The sequence below is a fragment of the Haliotis asinina genome, chromosome 11 (assembly GCF_037392515.1).
Source record: "Haliotis asinina isolate JCU_RB_2024 chromosome 11, JCU_Hal_asi_v2, whole genome shotgun sequence".
Taxonomy (NCBI): domain Eukaryota; kingdom Metazoa; phylum Mollusca; class Gastropoda; order Lepetellida; family Haliotidae; genus Haliotis; species Haliotis asinina.
Window position 1 is genome coordinate 41,756,861 of NC_090290.1, and position 22,098 is coordinate 41,778,958.

At 38.7% G+C, this 22,098-nt stretch overlaps 1 protein-coding gene across 1 annotated transcript in view; it reads left to right on the forward strand.

Moving 5' to 3' along the window:
- LOC137255830 (sodium- and chloride-dependent GABA transporter 3-like) overlaps positions 1-21,653 on the forward strand; it is a 37,715-nt gene extending 16,062 nt beyond the window's left edge. Inside the window, exons 3-15 of the mRNA XM_067793398.1 lie at positions 12,145-12,261; positions 12,965-13,096; positions 13,875-14,196; positions 14,639-14,771; positions 14,992-15,126; positions 15,560-15,663; positions 16,311-16,435; positions 16,963-17,075; positions 18,068-18,196; positions 18,611-18,710; positions 19,264-19,364; positions 20,076-20,246; positions 20,719-21,653. Of these exons, the coding sequence (XP_067649499.1) occupies positions 12,147-12,261; positions 12,965-13,096; positions 13,875-14,196; positions 14,639-14,771; positions 14,992-15,126; positions 15,560-15,663; positions 16,311-16,435; positions 16,963-17,075; positions 18,068-18,196; positions 18,611-18,710; positions 19,264-19,364; positions 20,076-20,246; positions 20,719-20,799 (1,761 nt within the window). The 5' untranslated portion in view covers positions 12,145-12,146 and the 3' untranslated portion in view covers positions 20,800-21,653. The remainder of the gene's footprint in view (positions 1-12,144; positions 12,262-12,964; positions 13,097-13,874; positions 14,197-14,638; positions 14,772-14,991; positions 15,127-15,559; positions 15,664-16,310; positions 16,436-16,962; positions 17,076-18,067; positions 18,197-18,610; positions 18,711-19,263; positions 19,365-20,075; positions 20,247-20,718) is intronic.
- Positions 21,654-22,098: the final 445 nt, after the last annotated feature.

A 22,098-nucleotide genomic window follows, 5' to 3' on the forward strand; every position in this document is an offset into this window, starting at 1 on the left:
GGGCCAATCTGGTAGAGTAATTACTTTATGATTATTCTACTTGAGTATATCATCCGAGTATCCTTCGTGTTGCAAGCTGGAGGCCCGCTTGCTTTAGCATTGTCCTTTGTGATACTCCGTGGTGGGTGGGGAGCTCGGATGATGAACCAATTTACATTACCCATGGCTTATGAAATCCCCCCCAAGAAATCAAAACGTCAACTTGAAATTGATCCTGTTGATACTGACCATAGACCGTCTTTATCGACTGAGTACTGGCCACGTTTCCTTGTAATCGAAACTCCTGACAAGACACCATTAAAATTGAACCCTTTCGCAGTATCTAAGAGTATTCAAGGTATTGCTGGAGATGTGAAGAATCTTAGACGCTTACGTTCGGGTGCCCTGCTCGTTGAGTGTGGGAAAAAGCAGCAAGCAACCAATCTGATGGGTATTGATTCTTTTGTGGGCATTCCGGTTACGGTCTCTGCTCACAAGACCCTGAACACAAGTAAAGGTATTGTCAGAGATCGCGATCGGTTGCTTGCTGATGTGTCAGAACTTGACATAGCATCCGAAATGAAAGATCAGGGTGTGCTTTATGTAAAGCGTTTTTCAACACGGAAAAGTAATGAAACAATCCAAACAAATACCTATCTGTTTTCCTTTTCTTCTCCAAATGCTCCCAAGTCAGTGAAGGCAGGTTACTGTAACATCCAAGTTGAGACATACATCCCCAACCCTCTAAGGTGTTTTAAATGCCAGAAATATGGACACGGTGTATCTACCTGTACATTGTCTGTTGTGTGTGCTCACTGTGGTGAGAAGACACACACAACAGAAGATTGTGACAGTGATTTTAAAAAATGCACAAACTGCTCAGGCGACCATTCATCTTCATCGAAACAGTTTCCAATCTGGAGAGAGCAAATGGAAATAAACAGAATAAAGTATACACAAAATATCTCTTTTTCTGAAGCAAAAAAACTGGTGAAGAGATCTGACCTTACAGAAAGTTATGCTACAGTAGCAAACGCATCTGTGCGTAGCCCTAAAATAACAAAATCATCTACAAGCTGCCAAACTACCTTGACTTGGGTCAACAGCGACTCTCCACAACTTCTATACCCAGCTATGTCATCCCAGACTGAGGAATCACTTCCTGGAACATCAAAGTCTTCTTCTGATCATAAATCATCTTCGCAGTCACGCACTGAATCTCAATCTTCAGCCGATAGACAACAAACTGCTAAAGGTAAATCTAAGCCTAAGCCTGATGCTTCAAAACAACAAAGTGGCAGAGCTCCTAAAGGGTCACAAAATAAAATTCAATTGCTTAATAAATATGTGTCTTTTGAAGACATGGACGTTTCTCAAAACGTCCATTCTAGGGCACATAGCTTGTCGCCCTCCAACAGAGTGCGGGGTAGATCCCCAATAAATCCCCCCAAAAGATTTATTATTTATTTATTCCAATAATATTGTACAGTGGAACTGCAGAGGATTGAGGACTAATTTACATGAATTACAGCTATTAGTCCAAGAGTTTACACCTTCAGCGATATGTCTCCAAGAGACATATTTAAAGCAAACAGATACATTTGAACTTCGTCATTTTAATGCATATCATGGTTTTTCAACTACGGGTGATAGGGCCACTGGCGGATCATCCATTCTAGTCAAACAAAACGTTATTCAAACCCCTGTTTTACTTAATACTAATATGCAGGCTGTTGCAGTGAGAATTACTTTACATGTAGCGTTTATGCTATGCTCTCTTTATATTTCACGATCTTCGGCTTTTGCCAAAACCGATCCTCAAGCTCTATATGATCAGCTCCCGAAGCCCTGTATTATAATGGGAGATTTAAATGGGCACAACCCTCTCTGGGGTAGTGTAAATATAAACACTAAAGGTAAGTTGTTGGAGGACTTTTGTTCTGACAACGATTTATGTATTTATAATGATGGTTCCAATACGTATTTACACCCTGGGACAGGGACCTATTCTGCTCTTGACCTGTCACTCACAAATTCAGAACTACTTAATGAATTTGAATGGTCAGTCCACGATGACCTATGTGGAAGTGACCATTTTCCTACTATATTAAAAGCTGTAACTCCATCTGATGTTCCTCCATCATCAAGACGGAATTTTAAAAAGGCTAACTGGACTTTATATGAAACACTGTGTGCTGAAAAGCTTAAACCTGAACGTTTTATTGACGTTCCTGATGCTATTAAATGTTTTTCTGGTGAATTGAACTCCATAGCTGATGAGTGTATACCAAAGTCCAAGGCAAGGAAAAAAGCAGAACATTATTTCCGTCGCCATCCTATGGTGCATAATTTGAATAAATTTAAAATTTTAAATGCTAAAGCACGGCGTACTTTTAAACAGAACAAACGCCAATCTTGGCAAAATTATGTATCTAAAATAAATTCTCGGACACCCATGTCCAAGGTATGGAATATGGTCCAGAAAATTAAAGGTAAAGGTACTAAATCTACTGTCAATCATCTTAAACATGGAGATCAAGTACTTACCGATAAATCAGATATCGCAAATAAACTGGGTGAAACCCTTGCTAAACACTCTTCCTCTTCTAATTATTTACCTAAATTACAGCAGTATCAAAAACAACAAGAAAAGAAAACTATTAATTTCAACTCAGATAATGGGGAAGATTATAATGAAACTTTTTCTATTCATGAGGTCCACACTGCTCTTGATCAAGCTCATGATACTGCTACAGGAGCTGATAACATACATTATCAACTCCTGAAGCACTTACCAGAATCCTGCCTAGAAACTCTCCTAAATATTTTTGATGATATTTGGACATCGGGTAACTTTCTTTCATCATGACGTGACGCCATAGTGGTACCCATACCTAAACCTGGACGTGATCATACCGATCCATCCAATTATCGTCCGATTTCGTTAACTAGCTGTGTTTGCAAGACCATGGAACGCATGATAAATAATCGACTTGTTTGGTACTTGGAAACAAATAACCTTATAACTGATATACAGTGTGGTTTCCGTAAAAACAGAAGTACTGTCGATCACTTAGTGCGACTGGAATCATTTGTTAAAAATGCACTGATTAATAAACAACATGCTGTGTCTATCTTTTTTGATCTTGAGAAGGCATATGACACAACCTGGAAATATGGTATTTTAAGAGACTTACATGACTTCGGCTTGCGAGGTCGTTTGCCTCAATTTATTGCCAAGTTTTTAAATAACAGACAGTTTCAAGTCCGAGTGGGTTCTACCCTGTCTGATCATTACAATCAGGATCAGGGTGTTCCACAAGGCAGTATTTTGTCAGTCACACTTTTTAGCATCAAGATAAATAGTTTATCAAATGTTTTAAACGATGCAATTGATGGATCGTTATTTGTGGATGATTTTAATATTTCTTGTCGTGGTAAAAATATGCATACTATTGAACGGCAACTGCAGCTGTGCTTAATTAAAATAAATAAATGGTGTCTTGAAAACGGCTTTAAATTTTCTAAATCCAAAACTAATTGTATACACTTTTGTCGAAAATATAAACCGCATAAAGATCCTGAACTGTTTCTAAATGGATCTCCCATAAAAGTTGTAAAGGAGGCCAAGTTCTTGGGAATAATTTTTGACTCACATTTAACGTTTCTACCACATATCAAATCCCTCAAAACTAAATGCCTGAAGGCACTTGACTTGTTGAAAGTGTTTCAAATTCTAGGTGGGGAGGGGATCAAGCTACCCTCCTGAAGCTCTATCGATCACTGATCCGGTCACAACTTGATTATGGCTCCATTGTATATGGTGAAGCCTGTAGAAGCAACCTAAAACTTTTAGATTCTGTTCATCACCAAGGTCTAAGACTTTGTCTTGGCTCATTTCGAACTTCACCTGTTGACAGCCTGTACGTTGAGGCTGATGAGCCATCTCTACAGTATGTAACAAAATTATATTCTAGTGAGTCAAACCCTGCATATAACTGTGTTTTCAGTTCTCTGTATGAGGATGTATACAAAAAGAAATCTTCTCTTGTTCCGCCTCTTGGTTTAAGAATTTCTTTCTTCAGCCGGCATTGAGCTGGAATATATAGCTCCTTCCCGTCTTCTTTCTTCTCCTCCTTGGCAATTGGTTCGACCACAGGTTGACCTAACATTAACCACATTTGAAAAATCAGAAACGAATGAATTACAGTATAAACAAGAATATAATCAATTGAAACATAAATATAACAACTATAAATCCTTATTTACATATGGGTCCAAGGACGGTGGCGCAGTTGCTTGTGCCACTGTCATTGGATCCAGAACAATATCTTCTAGATTACCAAATAACAGTTCTATTTTTACAGCAGAAGCAAACGCCATATTAACAGCTCTTAAATATATTCAAAGGCACCCTAAACGTAAACAATATATAATCTATTCAGACTCTCTTTCTTGTCTTCAGGCGATTAAAAATCTATCATGTAAACATCCACTTTTAATTAAAATTATTGAATTGTATAATAATCTTGCTACTGGCCAATGCGACATCGTCTTCTGTTGGTTACCCAGCCATGTAGGCATTTCAGGGAACACAATGGCCGATCTTGCTGCCAAGGCAGCACTCAACAAATCTGTGACACCACTTCTTCTTCCATACTCAGATTACAAAGCGAATATTAGAACTTATATACGTGATCTGATGCAAAAGAAGTGGGATACTCAAGTAGGTATAAATAAATTACATGAAATAAAACCGTATATTGGTTACACCTACTTGAGCTGTCAGTCCAGATTTGAAGAGGTCGTTATGCGACGATGTCGTATTGGTCACACCAGATATACGCATAAATACCTTTTGAAAGGTGAGGATCCTCCGTTTTGTATCCCTTGTGATGAAAGAATCACGGTCAAGCATGTCTTACTTGACTGCGTGGAATATTCCATCACGAGGGATACCTATTTTAAATCACGTAGTATGAAGGACCTTTTTACTAATATCAGTTCTCATTTAATTATTGGAATTTTAAAAGAATTAGATTTATTAAATGAATTGTAAATAGATAATTTTCATTATCGGAAGTTTAAATTGGTAACTGTGCTTGTTGGTGGCTGTATCCTCAAAGGGGGTTGAAGTATTGTAAAACTATTGTCCTCCTGAGAGGGTACGTAAGTCCACAAACATTCAAAGTAAATTCAAACTTTCCATGTTTTTAATCGTAGAATAAATGTCTTTTTACTGAATGGCTAGATTTCCCGAATTGCTGACTCCTGAGGGGATGATGAAAATCCAGCTAGGGTCCATGCAGGTAGCCAAGGTACTGTAAGTCCCCATGGTCCCTAGTATGGTGATCTACCTTCAGTTGTTAGCAATCTGTAGCCCATTTTTATCTTGTATTGTCCTCTATAGATAAATTGTTTTAGGTATAGTTACTAGTTTTATATTCTACTCTGTGATATTCTAGTTGTTTTACTGTCCTTCGTTGACAGGTTTTATAATAGGCATATAGTTCATTTCAGAATTAAATGTTCTCGTCACGATATGGCTGAGATACTGCCGATGTGACGTTAAATGTTAACTCACTCACTCACTCATAAATTCCAGGATGTTATACACTGGCAGTTTAAAGCAAATGCAAAGAAACGCAAGCCCAATACTTTGGACTTTCATAGTAGCCACGTGTTATGTTAATGTTCATATAGCCTGATTCTCATATACAAGTAACACGTCACAATGTAATTCTGGAAACCCAAACATCTGTGAGGTTATTAACGAATGAAAGTAGCTTTATACGTCTCGTGACCAGCTTCAGCTATATTTAGAGCAGTAATAAAACATCTCGAAAAAGGTAAACATATCGTAATGGTTCAAGACCCCTCGGGTACTGACACTGTGCCTCTCGCACATCCACATATCGCCAGGACCAAAGTGCGAGGAGAAACCGTAGTTCCGGTAAAGGAATGTCATTCCAAGTGTGGGATAAGTGACAAGTGAAACAACTACCTGTCAGTGAGGGAGTAAGTCAACAGTTTGCATCGTATCGCCAAAAAGTACAGCCATATAGCCATAAAAGCAAGGTAATTAATTTAAAATAGCAAGACCCACTACTCTGTCACAGATGTACAGAAAAAAATCTGAAATACTTTAATCACAGTATTTTACAATCCAATATAAAAAACAGGCTAACGATCACCAACAACTGAAGGCAGATCACCATACTAGGGACCATGGGGACTTACTACTTACCTTTGCTACCCGCATGGACCCTAGATGGATTTACATCATCCCTTCAGTTGCTGGCGATTGTAAGAAGTGTTAGCCAAAATTAAAATAACAAGAACACTACAATTGAAAACCTGGTAGACTTTAATTTAGATCGAATGTTTTGTTACGTACCCTCTCAGTGGGACAATAATTTTACAATACTTCAACCCCCTTTTAGGGTACATCCGGAAACAATATTACTTCCTAATCTAAAGTACCAATATTAAAATAGCAATATAATTAGAAATCATTCAACAAATTTAATTCTTTTTAAATTGCAGTGTTTAACTGGTATTGTTTAAAAAGATCTTTCATTGTTCGTGATCCTTTGTGATGGAACATTCAAAATGCATAACATTCCTATAACATTCCTAATCGGGAAAACACTTATTCCAAGTAACCATAGCTCTTCCTTAGCCCATGGATCGGCTGAATCAGTCGAGACATGTCACCATAGCACATATGATGATGTTCATGATGTCGATCACTGGATTATATGGCACTGTCTGGATTCAAAAGGCTTCCATGTAGCTGTAATACTGATGTGTGACAATAACAAGCCATAATGAGAATCCCTTGAAATCGATTCATTTCATGTAGGCCATTTAAATATATCTATGCTGGATAGATTTTGTTCTGAACATGACTTGATTCGTTAAAACACGTCTCTGTATTCACGGATACATGCACCATCAGCAATATTTCATTTTAAACAAACGTGTCTGGTCACGCAGATTCCATCCTCGCATTCAAATCGGATGGACACAACATACACATTCATCTGTTTCAGTCACGTATTTGACAAATCCACTCACGCCATGACTTCACAATGTGCTGACAGTTCTCCATGTCTACTCTTACCGCAGCCTGAATGTGAACAGTAATGTTCGAATTGCACATTTGTGCTACCTTACATTCGACCCAAGAAAGATAAGGTCAATATGATTCTCATAATTTTATAAAGATAACACGTGTAAAAAGAAACCGGATTTATCCGTTTTACTGTCTGCACCAAACTCGATTATTTACAAACCGCATCAAAAATAGCTGGAATATCGCGCAGTGTAACTCATTTAAACGCTGTCGCTTTTACGTCAGTAGATAATACCATGAAGGACAGAAGGTTATCTTTGTGTAAATTGATTTACGTCAAGCAGAATTTATCATGAGGTCATAATGATACTGTTATATTTTTATAAGTTTCCCCACTAGTTTTAATATGAACTGTGATAGTCTAGTGGTTTTACTGTCCTTCGTCGAAAGGTTCTACATAATATGCACATATGTATATATTTATGTCACGTATGTTCTCGTCACGATATGGCTGCAACATTGCCGATGTGACGTTAAATCTTAACTCACTAACTCATGAGGTCATATGTCCAACAGAAACATGGTTGCACGAACACATCAGCATTGTTGATATAACAAAACGTGGACACTACCCACCACTCACCGCTCAGACTCCGACTCTTTATTTCGTAGATGATGGCCGTTGAGGTCTATAACGTGCTTGGTATGAGAAATCATAACAGCGCCCATTCCTAGTTTCGAAGAGTAAACATTTTGGTCAGATAGATGGCAGTATTAAACAATACAGGTTTATATTGGCTGGCCTACTGTACTTTTAAACCTTGTGTGTTGCGTAAAGTAATAAGGTGGTGTATACTTCTCTCTAATGTTTTGGTACAGAGAACATAGCATATGATATTCGCCTTCAAAACCATCATGACAGAAGGGACACATTTCATGCGTTAACGGCCTTGTGTACCAATCAGAAACGCCACGTCTGTACGCTCGGATGTTAAAATCGGTTGATGCACTGGGAAATTAAGTTAGGACATGGCGCAATTTAGCCGATTTAACGAGATACAAATAAGGCTGTGGTTGAAGGATGGCTTTGAATGTACTGTACAGGAAACAGTACGAATTCACGTAGACGTGCACTCCACTCCAATCCACACACACATCCTTCGAATGCTGCTTAAATACAATATTTTTTTTTTAATGTTATCAACAAACAAAAGCAAAACCTTATGAAATAGGATGAAACGAACACAAGATACCCACATTGCATAACCGTAAGCATAGAACATTTTCAACATGACATAACAATGGATAACATACATCTATTTTCAGACATTTGTATAATTTTCAAGCAATATTTAATGACACGCGTATAAGTGTCATGTGGTATAAGTGGTGTTTTGACTAACACTCCCTATTTTGCTAAAGTGTAAAATGCGTATGTAACATTGATCCTGCAACAGAATGCTACACCAAGATCTTTATAATGGGAGAGGTTTTCCCCTTTTAATGACTCATGTAGGGAATCGAACCCGGTCCTTCGGCTTGACGCTTTAACCACTAGGCTACCCCGCCGCCCCTGTAGATCAATAACGGAGACATTGTTGGCAAACGGTAGTAGAAAAATCCCTTTTATATCTCTAGCAATAAATATTTCGTGAGTATCTTCGGAAATAATGGTGTGGACTGGCTCATCGATGTACATGAAAACAATACTGGGGACAACATGTAACCCTGGCGGACACCAGCTGAAGAGGTAAAGTCATCAGTACAGATACAGGAGTCATTTCTCACACACGCTTTCATATATATTATTGATAGCCGAATACATTCGTCAATGGATTTGTTTACGCAGAAAAATGTACATTAATTTCACTCTATCAGCCAAGTCAAAAGCTTTTTTAAAGTGGACAAATACACAGTAGAATTACCCACCTTTCTTTCTTAAATATGTACTGTCCAAGGTGTAAAGAATGAGCATATAACTAGTGTCTGTTGTGGAATAATATTCATGAAATCCAGCTTGAGATTCAGATAAAATATGTTGCAGCTCAGGCCAAAATTTGAGACGCGAATCCATAATATTTGTAAATACTTTTCCCATGACATTAAAGAGAGTAATACCACGGTAATTGTTAGGGTCTTCGTGGCTTCCTTTCTTGTATACTGGAACAGTTATACTTGTTTTCCATTTGTCCTGGAGTTTACCATTGACGCCTATCGGTTTCTCCAACTTCATTACGCACAGAATTTCACTTGAGTTATATCCAGATGATGCACAAACCAGTGTCGTGTGTAGGTGATAGAAACTGTTTTATTAGATCATTGTCAAAGCAGGTATTTGGTGATGAAAATCATGTAGACCAAAGGTTATACATGGACTGGTAACACGTGACAAGTTTTATATTTCAGATCAAAATTTGAAACTTATGTGTGGATCGTCTGCTCAAAACACGACAAACACAACAGAATATGTAATTTATACCTCCGTATCACATGTAACTATTTCAGGATCCAATTTAGTCGTCACTTATCAATATGAGGTTTTGAAAAGCGTTAATTCTGGTATATACATCTATTGATTGTATCTGTATGCTACCTGCGGTTATTTTCAGAGTAGATGGATTTCAATCTATCCCCAAAGAGCAAGTGTGGAGTGTCATGCACCAGACATTTAACGACAGTGTTGGGGGCATTTGATGAAGTACTGGATATGCAAGTCTCTCACAGTGGAAACCCAATCGTTTTGTTTCGTGTGTTTCTGATTCTGATTCTGATTCAGATCCCCGGACAGAGTGTCCCAGTGAAGATTCTGAAATATCAGGTTAGCTGATGTATCAACCTACATAAAAACATCAGAAGTGAAGTTTAGATATTTCCTGTGTATACGGAATGCTTGATTAGAGAAAGGTGACGTACACCAGAAAATAACTTAGTGAATACTGAAGAATCAGGTACCACCTTTATGAGTAAGTGTTCACCTACATTGGACCGTGTTCAAAATAACGCCTGTCACTTCATCATAATAATAAGTATGATAAGAAAAGTGTTCACTGAAATACTACTTTAGGCGATTTAGCAATGACATCTCTCCCAGCAATGGACATACGTTTATACCAACTGCTAGAGGTGGTAGGTATTTATGTCTGTGGGTATTTATATTTACCCAGTGAAAACGAGAATGAATTTCCTGGCGCTGTCTTGACGAGAACTGTGGATCAACAGCTTCAACATCTAATGACATCATCACAATGGTAAGAACATTCAGATTTTTATAAAATGAAGTAACATTCAATTCTTTCAATATCAGTGTCAGTGTAGTTAATTTTCTTTGTACAATTTTTCATTTTTTTCAGATGGACTATGAGACAGCAAGAGACACAGCGGTCTCAGTTTTCCTGGTAGTGAATGGAACGGTTGTTCAAGGTACATGTATGTCACGGTTGTTCAAGGTACATGTATGTCGCGGTTGTTCATGGTACATGTATGTCGCGGTTGTTCAAGGTACATGTATGTCACGGTTGTGCAAGGTACATGTATGTCACGGTTGTTTACTGAACTTGTTGTTGTTTACTATCTACAAGCAGTGCATCTGGAGAAGAACCCAGTACCATGGCCTACAAAAAGACAAGATCAGTAATGACATCAGCCGGTTTGTCCCACGATGTGGATCGTTCCTCATAATCCAGTCGTTAATGTCAAGTAAATAAAACTACATCATATGATCTTACAGTTTTGCTATTGTTTTTTATTATCATTATTTCATTTTATTGTTTTGAGTGGCACATATGGAAATAAATATATAAAAATATATGTCGGATTTTATTTTGTATGGACCAGTCCAAAAGCAAGGTAGACCGATAGACCTAACGAGCTGATCACTCAGCCATGTAATCCAGATTATCTGGATTAGTTGGGAAGAAAAAAAGACATACAACTGGTTTGACACGACTGGTCAAATGGACGCAGACTTGTAATTTTCCATTGCAAAGCTAGGAAGTCTGGTTCATATGCAGAAAACGTGTTTAAGCCACTACCACAAAGTCGCTTTTTGACTGCATCATAATGTGGCTCAACCTTACTATGAACCAATGAAGATGTGATTCAATGGGTGCCAATCTTACACACTGATGTTTGAATGGCTGGACGCTTAATATGATATCCTGATTTGATTGTCTCATGATAAAACGGACATATCCAAAAACTTACAAATTACGTTTCAAATCACGAAGGGCCACTAACGCACATTGAGAATGCAGTTGATTGATGAACAGTTCCGTATTTGTTCGTGTAGTTCCCTATTAGTGCAAGTCAAATTTATCGCATAGGGTATCGACGGTTGCCCCTCTCCACCAACAATTGGGCCGGGTGATATCCCAAGAATAGCATTATCTTACCATCACTCTAAGTTCTCAAGGGTTTAGGATACTATCTTTCTTACGAAAATGACAGTTCAGTGTTTTGCGGCTTCCCTTCACAGAAAAAAATCCGCATTTAATTATCTCAAAGAAATGATGAAGTTGCCATCTCTGGAACATCACCTCGCTAAAGCCATTTGCCGAGCATCACTAAAATATCGAATATCTTTTAAAATGCATTGTTCTTTCATGTTAAAGTATGACAATTTCCATCTGTACGAGGATATGCAATTTACGGACTCTAACTCGTTAGATGTCAGCCACCAACCCACAATGTTTGTTAAGAAACTTCTTTGTGATAATGGCGTGAAAGGTATATATGTTCAGCATCCATGTGTATATACGTTGCATCAACAAAACTGCATTGTGATAAAAATAAACGCTCTATTTAATTGTAGTACTGTATTGTCGATTGTGTTAAAGCATTCACTGGAAAATATTGAAATGAACACAGAACAATTTAGCAGCTGAAATCAAAACGCATGACGTGTTAAATGAAAAGTTCCATTTAATGTTTTAATTACCAGTTGGTCTTCATCAGTGACAGTTATTCATCGATTCTAAAATCATTTAAGACATAAATATTCGCTGTTGATACATGATCAAACGCACCATAACATATCTGTGCGTCTATTGACATAGCTACTACTCTAAGCCACGTTCCATTTTCAACAGATATGGAGCACGAGAAGTGGAGTTCCCAGGTGGACTACATAATAACAATTCTTGGCTACTCAGTTGGGGTGGGATACATGTGGAAATTCCCCTACATGTGTATGAGAAACGGTGGAGGTAGGTACGGATGCCACTCCTCTAGCTTGAAAGGTAGTGAGGGAATTGTTGTCGGGTGTATATGAAATTTCACGGTCTAGCCGTACATGAATCTGTTCCATGATAAACAGTATGAACAACTTCTTCATTATGTACAATTGGAGCATGCGCGAGAAGAAGCCTGTTAAAGGACAATCTCAAACGAACATAGAAATTTGAATGATATCGTTCGCTTATATATTTACTCTATCTCACGATGTGCACATTTCTTTCTTGCTTCGACATTGAGTAGTACGACCGTAAACCGTCAACCTTTTCACCCATGCACTCTTTGCTCCTGTGCTCCTGTTGCCTGTAACTTCCTTAGGCTCTATCAATGCATGCACCACAAACCACATGCCAGGGTCAATGCATGTATAATCTTGGGTTATGGCAACGCTGCTATAAAACAGTGCAGTTCATGAATAAACATCACCAGCAGTACAGAGACAAGTAAACTACAATCTGTTTGGGTTAAGATGATACCGATGAACCTAATTCCAAACTGGTTCATTCATTTCAACGTAGAATGTAATGAAAGCACCAGACCAGAGGATTCATGACGTTTGTTCGAAAATTAAGAAAAGTTAATTAACAAACTATTCATCAGTTTGTTTTTTGCTTTTTTTCGTGCGAGGATTAACAGGATACACTTCTAATGAGATTCATAATCGTTATCTTAAAGGAGCATTCCTGATACCGTTCGTGGTATTCATGATCATCGGCGCTGTTCCCTGTGTGTTCCTTGAAATGGCGATCGGTCAGTTCTCACAGAGTGGAGCAGTTAAAGTCTGGAACTTGTGTCCACCGTTTAAAGGTACTGTGTTTATCTCATGAAAATGCAGTGGCAAAAGAAAATTACTCTGTATACCTTTCATAAAGCGCATATAATTTTAAAGCTCATACAAACGGTGTTCTTGCGAGCAAAATACGAACGATAGAAGGTTTTTGTGTTCAGAGTGATCAGAGTGCACATCAGCCAAGCCAAAGTACTGTAAGTCCCAAGGATCCCCAGTAAGGTGCTCTGGCTTTGGTGGCAGGTGGTATATCGCTCGTATTTTATTGGTATTGTATGTAATATTGATCTTTGTGTTATTAGTCTTTTATCAATTGAATTGCTACGTTTTTGTCAAATTGTGATAGCTTGTTTTACTGCCCTTTCAGACAGATATTACTGATAGTTTAAACGAATGTTTCTCGTCACGATGTGGCAGAAACATTGCCGATGTGACTTAAATACTTAACTCACTGACTCAGTCACCACGTATCAGAAAAATACGTATACAAAATATGAAACTGAATGATATATGCACTCTGAACTGGTATCAGGCACATGTTCACTGACATGTTGCTTTAATGACCTTCATACATTTACGCTTCATGAACCAGTCTATATGATTGTGTAGTGATTGTGGAGTGCATTATTTATTATTCCATACATTAAAAGTATCAATGTAAGCAAGTACATGCATAAGCACGCAAGCATTTGAAAACATAGATGAATATACACGGTCAAAGGATGAAATAGTATTACAGGGTGGTGTTTCTTGAATACATACCAGCGTCTATGACCTCAAATGATACATTTTCTCCAGGCATGGGAATTGGGAACGTCCTCATCGGCATATTTTTCAGCAACTACTATTCTGCCCTGTTCGCATGGTTAATCTACTACTTCTACCACTCCTTCTCCCGAAACATTCCCTGGAGTACCTGTGACAACCCGTGGAACACACCGTCGTGTATATCGTTCATCAACGTTGGCGATGACGCACCTGTCAACTCTACAAATGTTTCCACCACCGTTGCCAGAACAGCACACGCCCTTCTCAAATCATCTGCGTCATCTAATTCTACTGCCTTGGCTAATGGAACCACGCCTTTAATTGCAGTTACATCGGCAGAAGAATTCTGGACGTAAGAACGACGACCAATGTGTTTTCTGCATGCTATATATTTTTCCTATATACGTTTGCTTTATAAATATTTTAATAGTCTTTTTCAATATTGTCTTCACTCATGACGTGCTCTACTGATGTTCTAAAACGGTAAGTTCTCGTTTTCATATTTTCTAGCTGACACATGCCAAGTCGTTCGACGCATTCTTCTTAATGTCAGTACATGTGCAATTTCATTTTGTCACAAAACGCATAAACTTTCATGACGGTAAGTTACCTGCAAACCTAACGCTCTAACGCTACACGTTCAGAATGCGTATGCTTTATTGTTCAGTTCAGTTCAAAATGTTATTTTCATTCACGGTTATCCTGTGTCTGCTTTACTTCTCGAATATCTCCCGGTAAACCAACCTGTTATCAGTATTGTTTTTGTAAATGTACATTACCTCTGTTTGGAACAGGTTAAAGGTCTTACAGATAAGCGATGGTCTGGAATATCTCGGTAGTATGCGGTGGCCTCTGGTTGGCTGTCTTGCTATCACATACACCTTGGCGTTCTTATGTCTCTTTCGTGGGATTAAGATTGCAGGAAAGGTAAAGAAAATCAACGACGGAGTGTTTGTGACATTGTTTAAAATATTGATTCGCCCTTTCATAGTACATACACTATCAAGGATGTGTTGGTAAAAGAGCTTTGAATTGTTAACTTTTGGGACACCATTAGTGACCATGGTCATCAGTTCTGATACCTGCTTTATCTCCACACACGTCCTCTTATCAATTTCAGTTTCATTATGTGTTTCCATGGAAACAGGTGGTGTACATCACCGTTGGTGCTCCTTACATCCTCATCACTGTTTTCCTCATCCGGGGCTGCTTACTTCCGGGTTCTGCTGAGGGGATATATTACTACATATACCCACGTTTTGAGAAGCTGCTAGATGCCAAGGTGAAGAGATCAGGGATGAACGATTTTATTGACTGAATGGCAGCAGTCCATTTCCCAACATTTATATAATTTCATGTTGATTTCATTATTTTAGAATATGCATTCACAATTTCCCATACAATTGTGGAAAAGAGAGTAACTTCCCTTGCATCTTTGATGATGCGGTTTCGCAATGTTAAACTATGTCCATAATAAATGTCAGGAAGATCTGAAAAAATCCGATTCTTGGTCCTGTTCCAAAGCTTGTTCTTATCGCACCTCAGTGAAGATATGTTTGTTTTAATTATGTAATGTCCTTCACTATATAGCAAACTATATATCAGTAATGCTTGGTATTGATAGAGATTTCTTGGTTCTTGATTTCAGTGGCTGCTTTCCAGTTTTTATGGACTTAAATGTGGTTGGTATAATTAAGTTTCGATTCAATTTGCAGATTTGGATTGAAGCTTGTAATTACGCCTTGTCCTCATCAGGAATTGCATTTGGATGTCTTCCAACAATGGCAGGACATAACAAACTGAACAACAATTGCTTAAGGTACATTTTAGAGTAAATTTACTGATTTTCAAGCGCGTTGTCAGATTATGGCGGAAATCTGTTTTGATTAAGATTGATTGATACGTTATCAGTGCCAAACACATTTATACCACCCCCATATTTTCCGGTAGTTTCGTAAACAGGTATTATTGCATACACACCTAGAATATGTGTGGATTTCCTGGCTAATCCGTCACAGTGTACTGCACTACTTGACCTGAACTAAGAGCAATTCAATTGTCACTCAATCGTAATACATCAACCTAATGTTTTGATGACTTATATGTTTAAGCTACACGTTATCACACTATGAGTGCACTATAAGAGTTTAATGAAACCATGCCATTAGTTTCAACTGTATCCGGCTGTCAGCATTCTTAAGAAAGTCATACTATCCTTAGTCTGAGTACATTGTGTCTCATATCGTGACAAGTAAGCCTCGTTAAATTCAAATTCTTTAGCAAGCCTTAAACGTATGAGTGACAGATCGAACTCTTGACGTAATGAAGGAAAATACTGTAAACTTCCATCAATTGTCAACAATGACAATTTCAGACCGCACTAAGATGACAAATAGAGAAACAGTTTTTCTCCATTAGATGAATGACTATTAGTTAAGTGTACAATGTGATTTGATTTTCTTATAGGGACGCTTTGGTCCTGACTACCGCCATTGCGCTGACAACTATGTATATGGGGTTTGCCTTCTTTGCCATCATGGGTCACGTTGCTTATCTGCGTGGTGTGACTGTAGATTCGTTCCAGTACTCAGGTATTTCCTTGCTTGTACTCATGAGATTCGACGCGTGAAGGTTCGGTGTTCGATAAAAGGCGACTATGCTTGTCGAAAGAGGCGACTAACGGGATCGGGTGGTCAGGCCCGCTGACCTGGTTGACACATGTCACCGATTCCACGTTGTGCAGATGGATGCTCATGCTGTTGATCACTGGATTGTCTGGTCCAGCCTCGATTATGTACTGATCAATACCACTGTGGCAACAAAATATTGAAAATAAAATCACTATTTGTTTTCTTCCTCACAAATTCTACGATCTTTTCAAGCTGCTTATGTTGAGTCCGTGTATCTTCGTTTGCAGAAGATTTTACTGAAGAATACACTATAGAGAACGAAAGTAGTAAACTTTCGTTCATGACCGGACAATCACACCCGAAGATAATTAACTTAGCCCTCACACACCTGACTCTTATATCCACATAAGTATCAGTTCGAGTCGACAAGTCATACATGATTAATCGACGTTATCCATTTGATGAATTATGTGGTGTCATTTGTCCAGGATACAACCTTGGATTCATTGCATATCCCGAAGCCGTGGCATCACTCCCCTTGCCTCAGTTGTGGTCTGTTTTGACCTTCTTGAATTTGCTAACCCTCGGACTCGATTCTCTGGTAAGCTTGTCAGTTCCGAATTACGTTAAAAGAAAATGCTCAGCACACAAAAAAAAATATGTAAAATCCATCAGAAAAAGAGTTCTCCTGAAATCTGATATTCATTGCCTTCAGATGTTTTGTTTAAGAAGAAACCCCACACCTAATGTTGTTTTAAATCGACATATACAAAATGGCTGATGTGACTGGTTTGAGGAGTCACTTTCTTCAATTGTATGAATATGAGCAAATCTTTTATCAAAGCTGAACTAGCACCGGCAATACCGATAAGACCCTGATCAACCGCTGCAAAATATATTAAATATACAACAAAACCAATCCCGTTTCGCACATAATATTTACGCCATTCAAGGCTTCGTTATGAAATGACCAATAGTTTAAACCTGCTCATATAACAATACAGCGTGATGTTGTTAGAACTTTTATCAAGGCAGACAAATGTTGTTTTTAAATATTTTCAAATGCGGCCTTGACATTCAAAGTACACATGTAAAGTTGTAAAATATTCCCATTTTGATCTTTCATTGAGCAATAGATCTCAAAGGCCTGATACGGATGTATACATTCCTCATGACATTGATACAAATATGTCGAACAGATAGCCATATTTCGAGCAACAAATGCACATATCACTACATGATAGTTGCCGTAGTAAGAATATCACATTTGTGAAATAATCTACTACTCACACTTTGCTAAAGATCAAATCTTGGATTCAACAGAAAACTGTTATGTGAGGTCAAATTTGGTTTGACATACCTAAGCGAATAGTAAGCACGTGTTTCTCATTGCATCTTGTGAATCCCATACTTGCCATGGACATGTGTTGTTTATTTGTCATGGAGTCGTTCTATAATTTTACAAAATGGCAGTTTTGTGCCACGAAAACCATTTTTATGGTTACTGATGTATGAAGCACATGTGAGTAGTATAAATGTGAGTAGTATACATGTATGTATCCAATTAAACACCGTTGATATGTTTCTATACAGTTGCCAAGCTATGAGATCGCATTAACAGCCTTATCAGATCAGTTCCCAAGCTTATCTCGCCGACGGTGGATGAACATGCTATTAGTGCTGGTGCCATGCTTCCTCGTTGGCCTACTCTACATGACACAGGTGAATGTGACGAACTGTCCAACCACTGTCCCCTGATTCCCGGTGTCTGTACTAATGCCCCAGCAATCACTATCGAATGGCGGCTAACGGCGGCTAACGGCTGACGGCTAACTCTCAGAGGTGACACGCCAGTAGAACACTCGTTACTTGTGCTACTCCACATATTTACTGTAGAAAATTCCAAGAACGGCTGGTTAGAATTTTTGTAGCATTTTCATCGGTAATGTGACAAAGTATACGTCACCAGAACCACGCTCGTCGTTGCTTTAGCGCACATCAGCTAAGAATTGTCACGAAATGGAACGCATAAAATAAAAAATGGACCTTAGGGAAAGCTGATGTGATTCCGTACATAAATACACTACTGCCTCTTAAACACACAAAATCAATGATGTTAGAACCATTTTTTGACAGGGAGGCATGTACATGCTTACACTGGTGGAGTGGTATGCATTCTTCCCCTCCATAGCAGTTTTTGGCATGTTGGAATGCTTTGTGGTCAGCTGGATCTATGGTAAGCATCTTGTAAAAAACTAAAAACGAGCATCAATCAAAGTGACGACATACTGAAAAACAACTTTACACGACGGTATTCAAGGCGCCAACTGAATGAGAGGACGTGGCGGCCCTGGCTTTTTGAGTTGTCTCTTAAGAACAGTATGTGGTGGTTTTGGGGAAATACTTTAAGGCTATTAAAAGTAACTGTCACGTAACTGTGTCGTGAGTTTCTGTGTGTATTACGTAAGAAGTCTACGAAGATGCGGGGCAGAGTAGGTCTTCAGCAACCCATGCCTGTCACAAAAGTTAGCTATACTTGTTAGAGGAAACTAACGGGATCGGGTGGTCAGGGTCGCTGACTTGTTTGACACGTCATCGGTTCCCAAGTGTAGAGATCGATGCTTATGCTGTTACTCACTGGATTGTCTGGTCGAGACTCGATTAATTACAGACCGCTGTCATACAGCTGGAATATTGCTGTGTGCGGCGTAAAACTATACTCACTCTCTCACTATGGTGAGAGATATCACTCTCAGTGATATCCAATAGGAGTCAGTTGTTTGTTTTAGGCACCCATAGACTGCAGAGGGTCATCAAATCAATGTGCGGGAAGACTGTCCCGAGGGTCATGACCTTCATCCTGAAGTTCATCTGCCCAGGACTCCTTCTGGTGAGTGGCAATGGTCTATGTTTGACGTCCATGTCCATGAGGTCATATTTTAAAAACTGTCATGCTTGACTAATGGTTGCATTGATGCAATATCTCCGTGTTAGAATTTTGTTGCACGAATGCAACATGTGTGTATGTCCGGATAATGGTTGCATTGATGAAATATGTCGGTGTTGGAATATTGGTTGCACGAATGCAAGATGTGTATGTCGGGATAATGGTTGCATTAATGCAAAATGTCGATGCTGAAGTATTGGCTGCACCAATACAAGATGTGTATGTCGGAATAATGGTTACATTAATGCAACATGTTGGTGTTTGAATATTGGTTGCACGACTGAACAGCATGTTTATGTCGTCATAATGGTTACTTTGATGCAATATGTCGGTGTTTGAATACTGGGTGCGCGAATGCAAGATGTATGTTTCGTGTTGTCAAAATAAGAATATGATCAGAGTGATACAGGATTCAAACCCGTTTCTTGCATGTCCAAGGGAGGCAACTCTGCACAACCACTTACGGCGCCATCCACATCAGGTATCTCATTTCCAGGTCAACAGACTCTCCTCTCACGCCATTCACACGTACACAGAAATATGCATTTGTCAGCTACACTGGCTGAGTTGCATATAGTCCCTTTTGTCCTCATGGCAATGTACACAATACATTATCATAATTGCTCCTTCATCACGATGCCATTTGTTTTACAGATCATCTTCTGCTACTCCCTGTACTCCTACCGACCCCCTAACTATGGAGACTATATCTACCCTACCTGGGCCACGGGACTTGGATGGATGGTATCCTTTGGTTCAATCTTACCATTGCCCGTTGTCTTCATCTGGACGGTGTACAAAACAGAGGGAGATTCGATCAGAGAGGTAACGTCATTGGGCACTGTGCACATACAGGATCCTGTTTTCCAGTGTTATATCACTAGCGTATCTTTACTTCTTGTGAAAAGGTTTCTTATCTCATGAGATCTCCTTCTGGGATCTCAATTTCCCAATTCTTCTGGCCAAATATCCCTCTGTCTATTTCTCCTGGGAAATTACAATCCAATTTCCTCAATACGAACATGTGTACGATACATGAATGGGGATATATAGTCAGCAATTTCGTCGTATTTAGTTACGTATCTTATGTTCTTTTTTGGCCAGATGGAAAATCATAGGAAAATCTTAGTATAATTCCAATCATGTAATGATTGGGAAGACTGCTATATGATGCAGTTCTTGTCAAATCCTAAATATGCGTAAATGTGAGTTGTATGAATATTTTTTTTATATTTTCTACCATAAGAATAATGAAATTCAAAAATATAGAATGCAATTCTTTTCTTTTTGTTTGTAGAAATTGAAGAAATCCATGGAACCTAACACTCACTGGGACTTATCCTCCACGCATGAAAACTCCACGGAATTAATGTTCTAGATTCAACTCATTTTATTCTTCTTACATAGGAAATATCATTTTTCTATGGTTTCATGTTTCAGCAGTTTACTATAACGATAATGTATGTAGCTGCCTCTCTTGAAACGGCCCAAACACCATCTTGTCAAAAACACTTTTGCTGTAAGTCCATCTGTTTATTTTATTGTACCTATTTAGTAAAAGTAACAACCCGCAACATCACAATTTTCGCTGTAGTCGGAAATATAGTCTTCAAACAGGGCGGTGAGGTAGCCCACTTGTTATAGCATTTGCTCGTCGTGCAAAAGGTTCGGGTTCAGTTTATCACATGAGTACAATCTGTGAAGCCAATTTCTGATGTCTCCTCCGTTGAAATTGTTTGGATATTGCTATATGCATCATAAAACCGTACTCATTCTGTCACTAGCAGTTAAACATCCTGTAGACGATATATTATACGGCACAGGGTGTACATGCTTGAAAGGTCCAGTCGTTCAAACTGCGGGTACATGAGTAAGTCCACAGGCGTTGCATGATCTGATCAATAGTTTATCAGCGCCATGGTCATGTTCGTTTGCTTCATCAGAGGGATGAACGTCTGTTCTGTGCATCAATTCCTGTTGCCTCTTACATGAAGTGATTTCAAAAGCAGACCTTAACACTGCTATTCTAGCCCAAAATACAGACTTGTGTACGAAGGCCTAAAGACGCAACCTTGCTAGTGTAAATAATTTTACATCTAGGTTTTAATTATGTGTATATAGCTCGAAATCGACGGTTTTTTATTCATTTCGATGTCCTTGAGTATACTTGGGTCATATGACGTGTGACATTTTCACGAACACATTTATCCACTTTGCAATGTGTTATAACCAACAGGGTGTGGCAGGTATTTTCCTGTACATTGTATATGAACATTTTATAAACATTTATGTATCATTACATATTCCACTTAATGTATAGACCCGTGAAGGTCCCGGGGTAGAATAGGCCTTCAGCAACCCATGCTTGCCATAAAAGGCGACTATGCTTGTCGTAAGAGGCGACTAACGGGATCGGGTGGTCAGACTAGCTGACTTGGTTGACGCATGTCATCGGTTCCCAATTGCGCAGATCGATGCTCATGTTATTGATCACTGGATTGTCTGGTCCAGACTCGATTATTTACAGACCGTCGCCATATAGCTGGAATATTGCTAAGTGCGACGTAAAACTAAACTCACTCACTCACTCACTTAATGTATATTTGTATAAGAATGGTTGAAATAGTTTCAAATAGTTACCGATTAAGATTCAAGGCCTAAACGATTTCTGAATGGA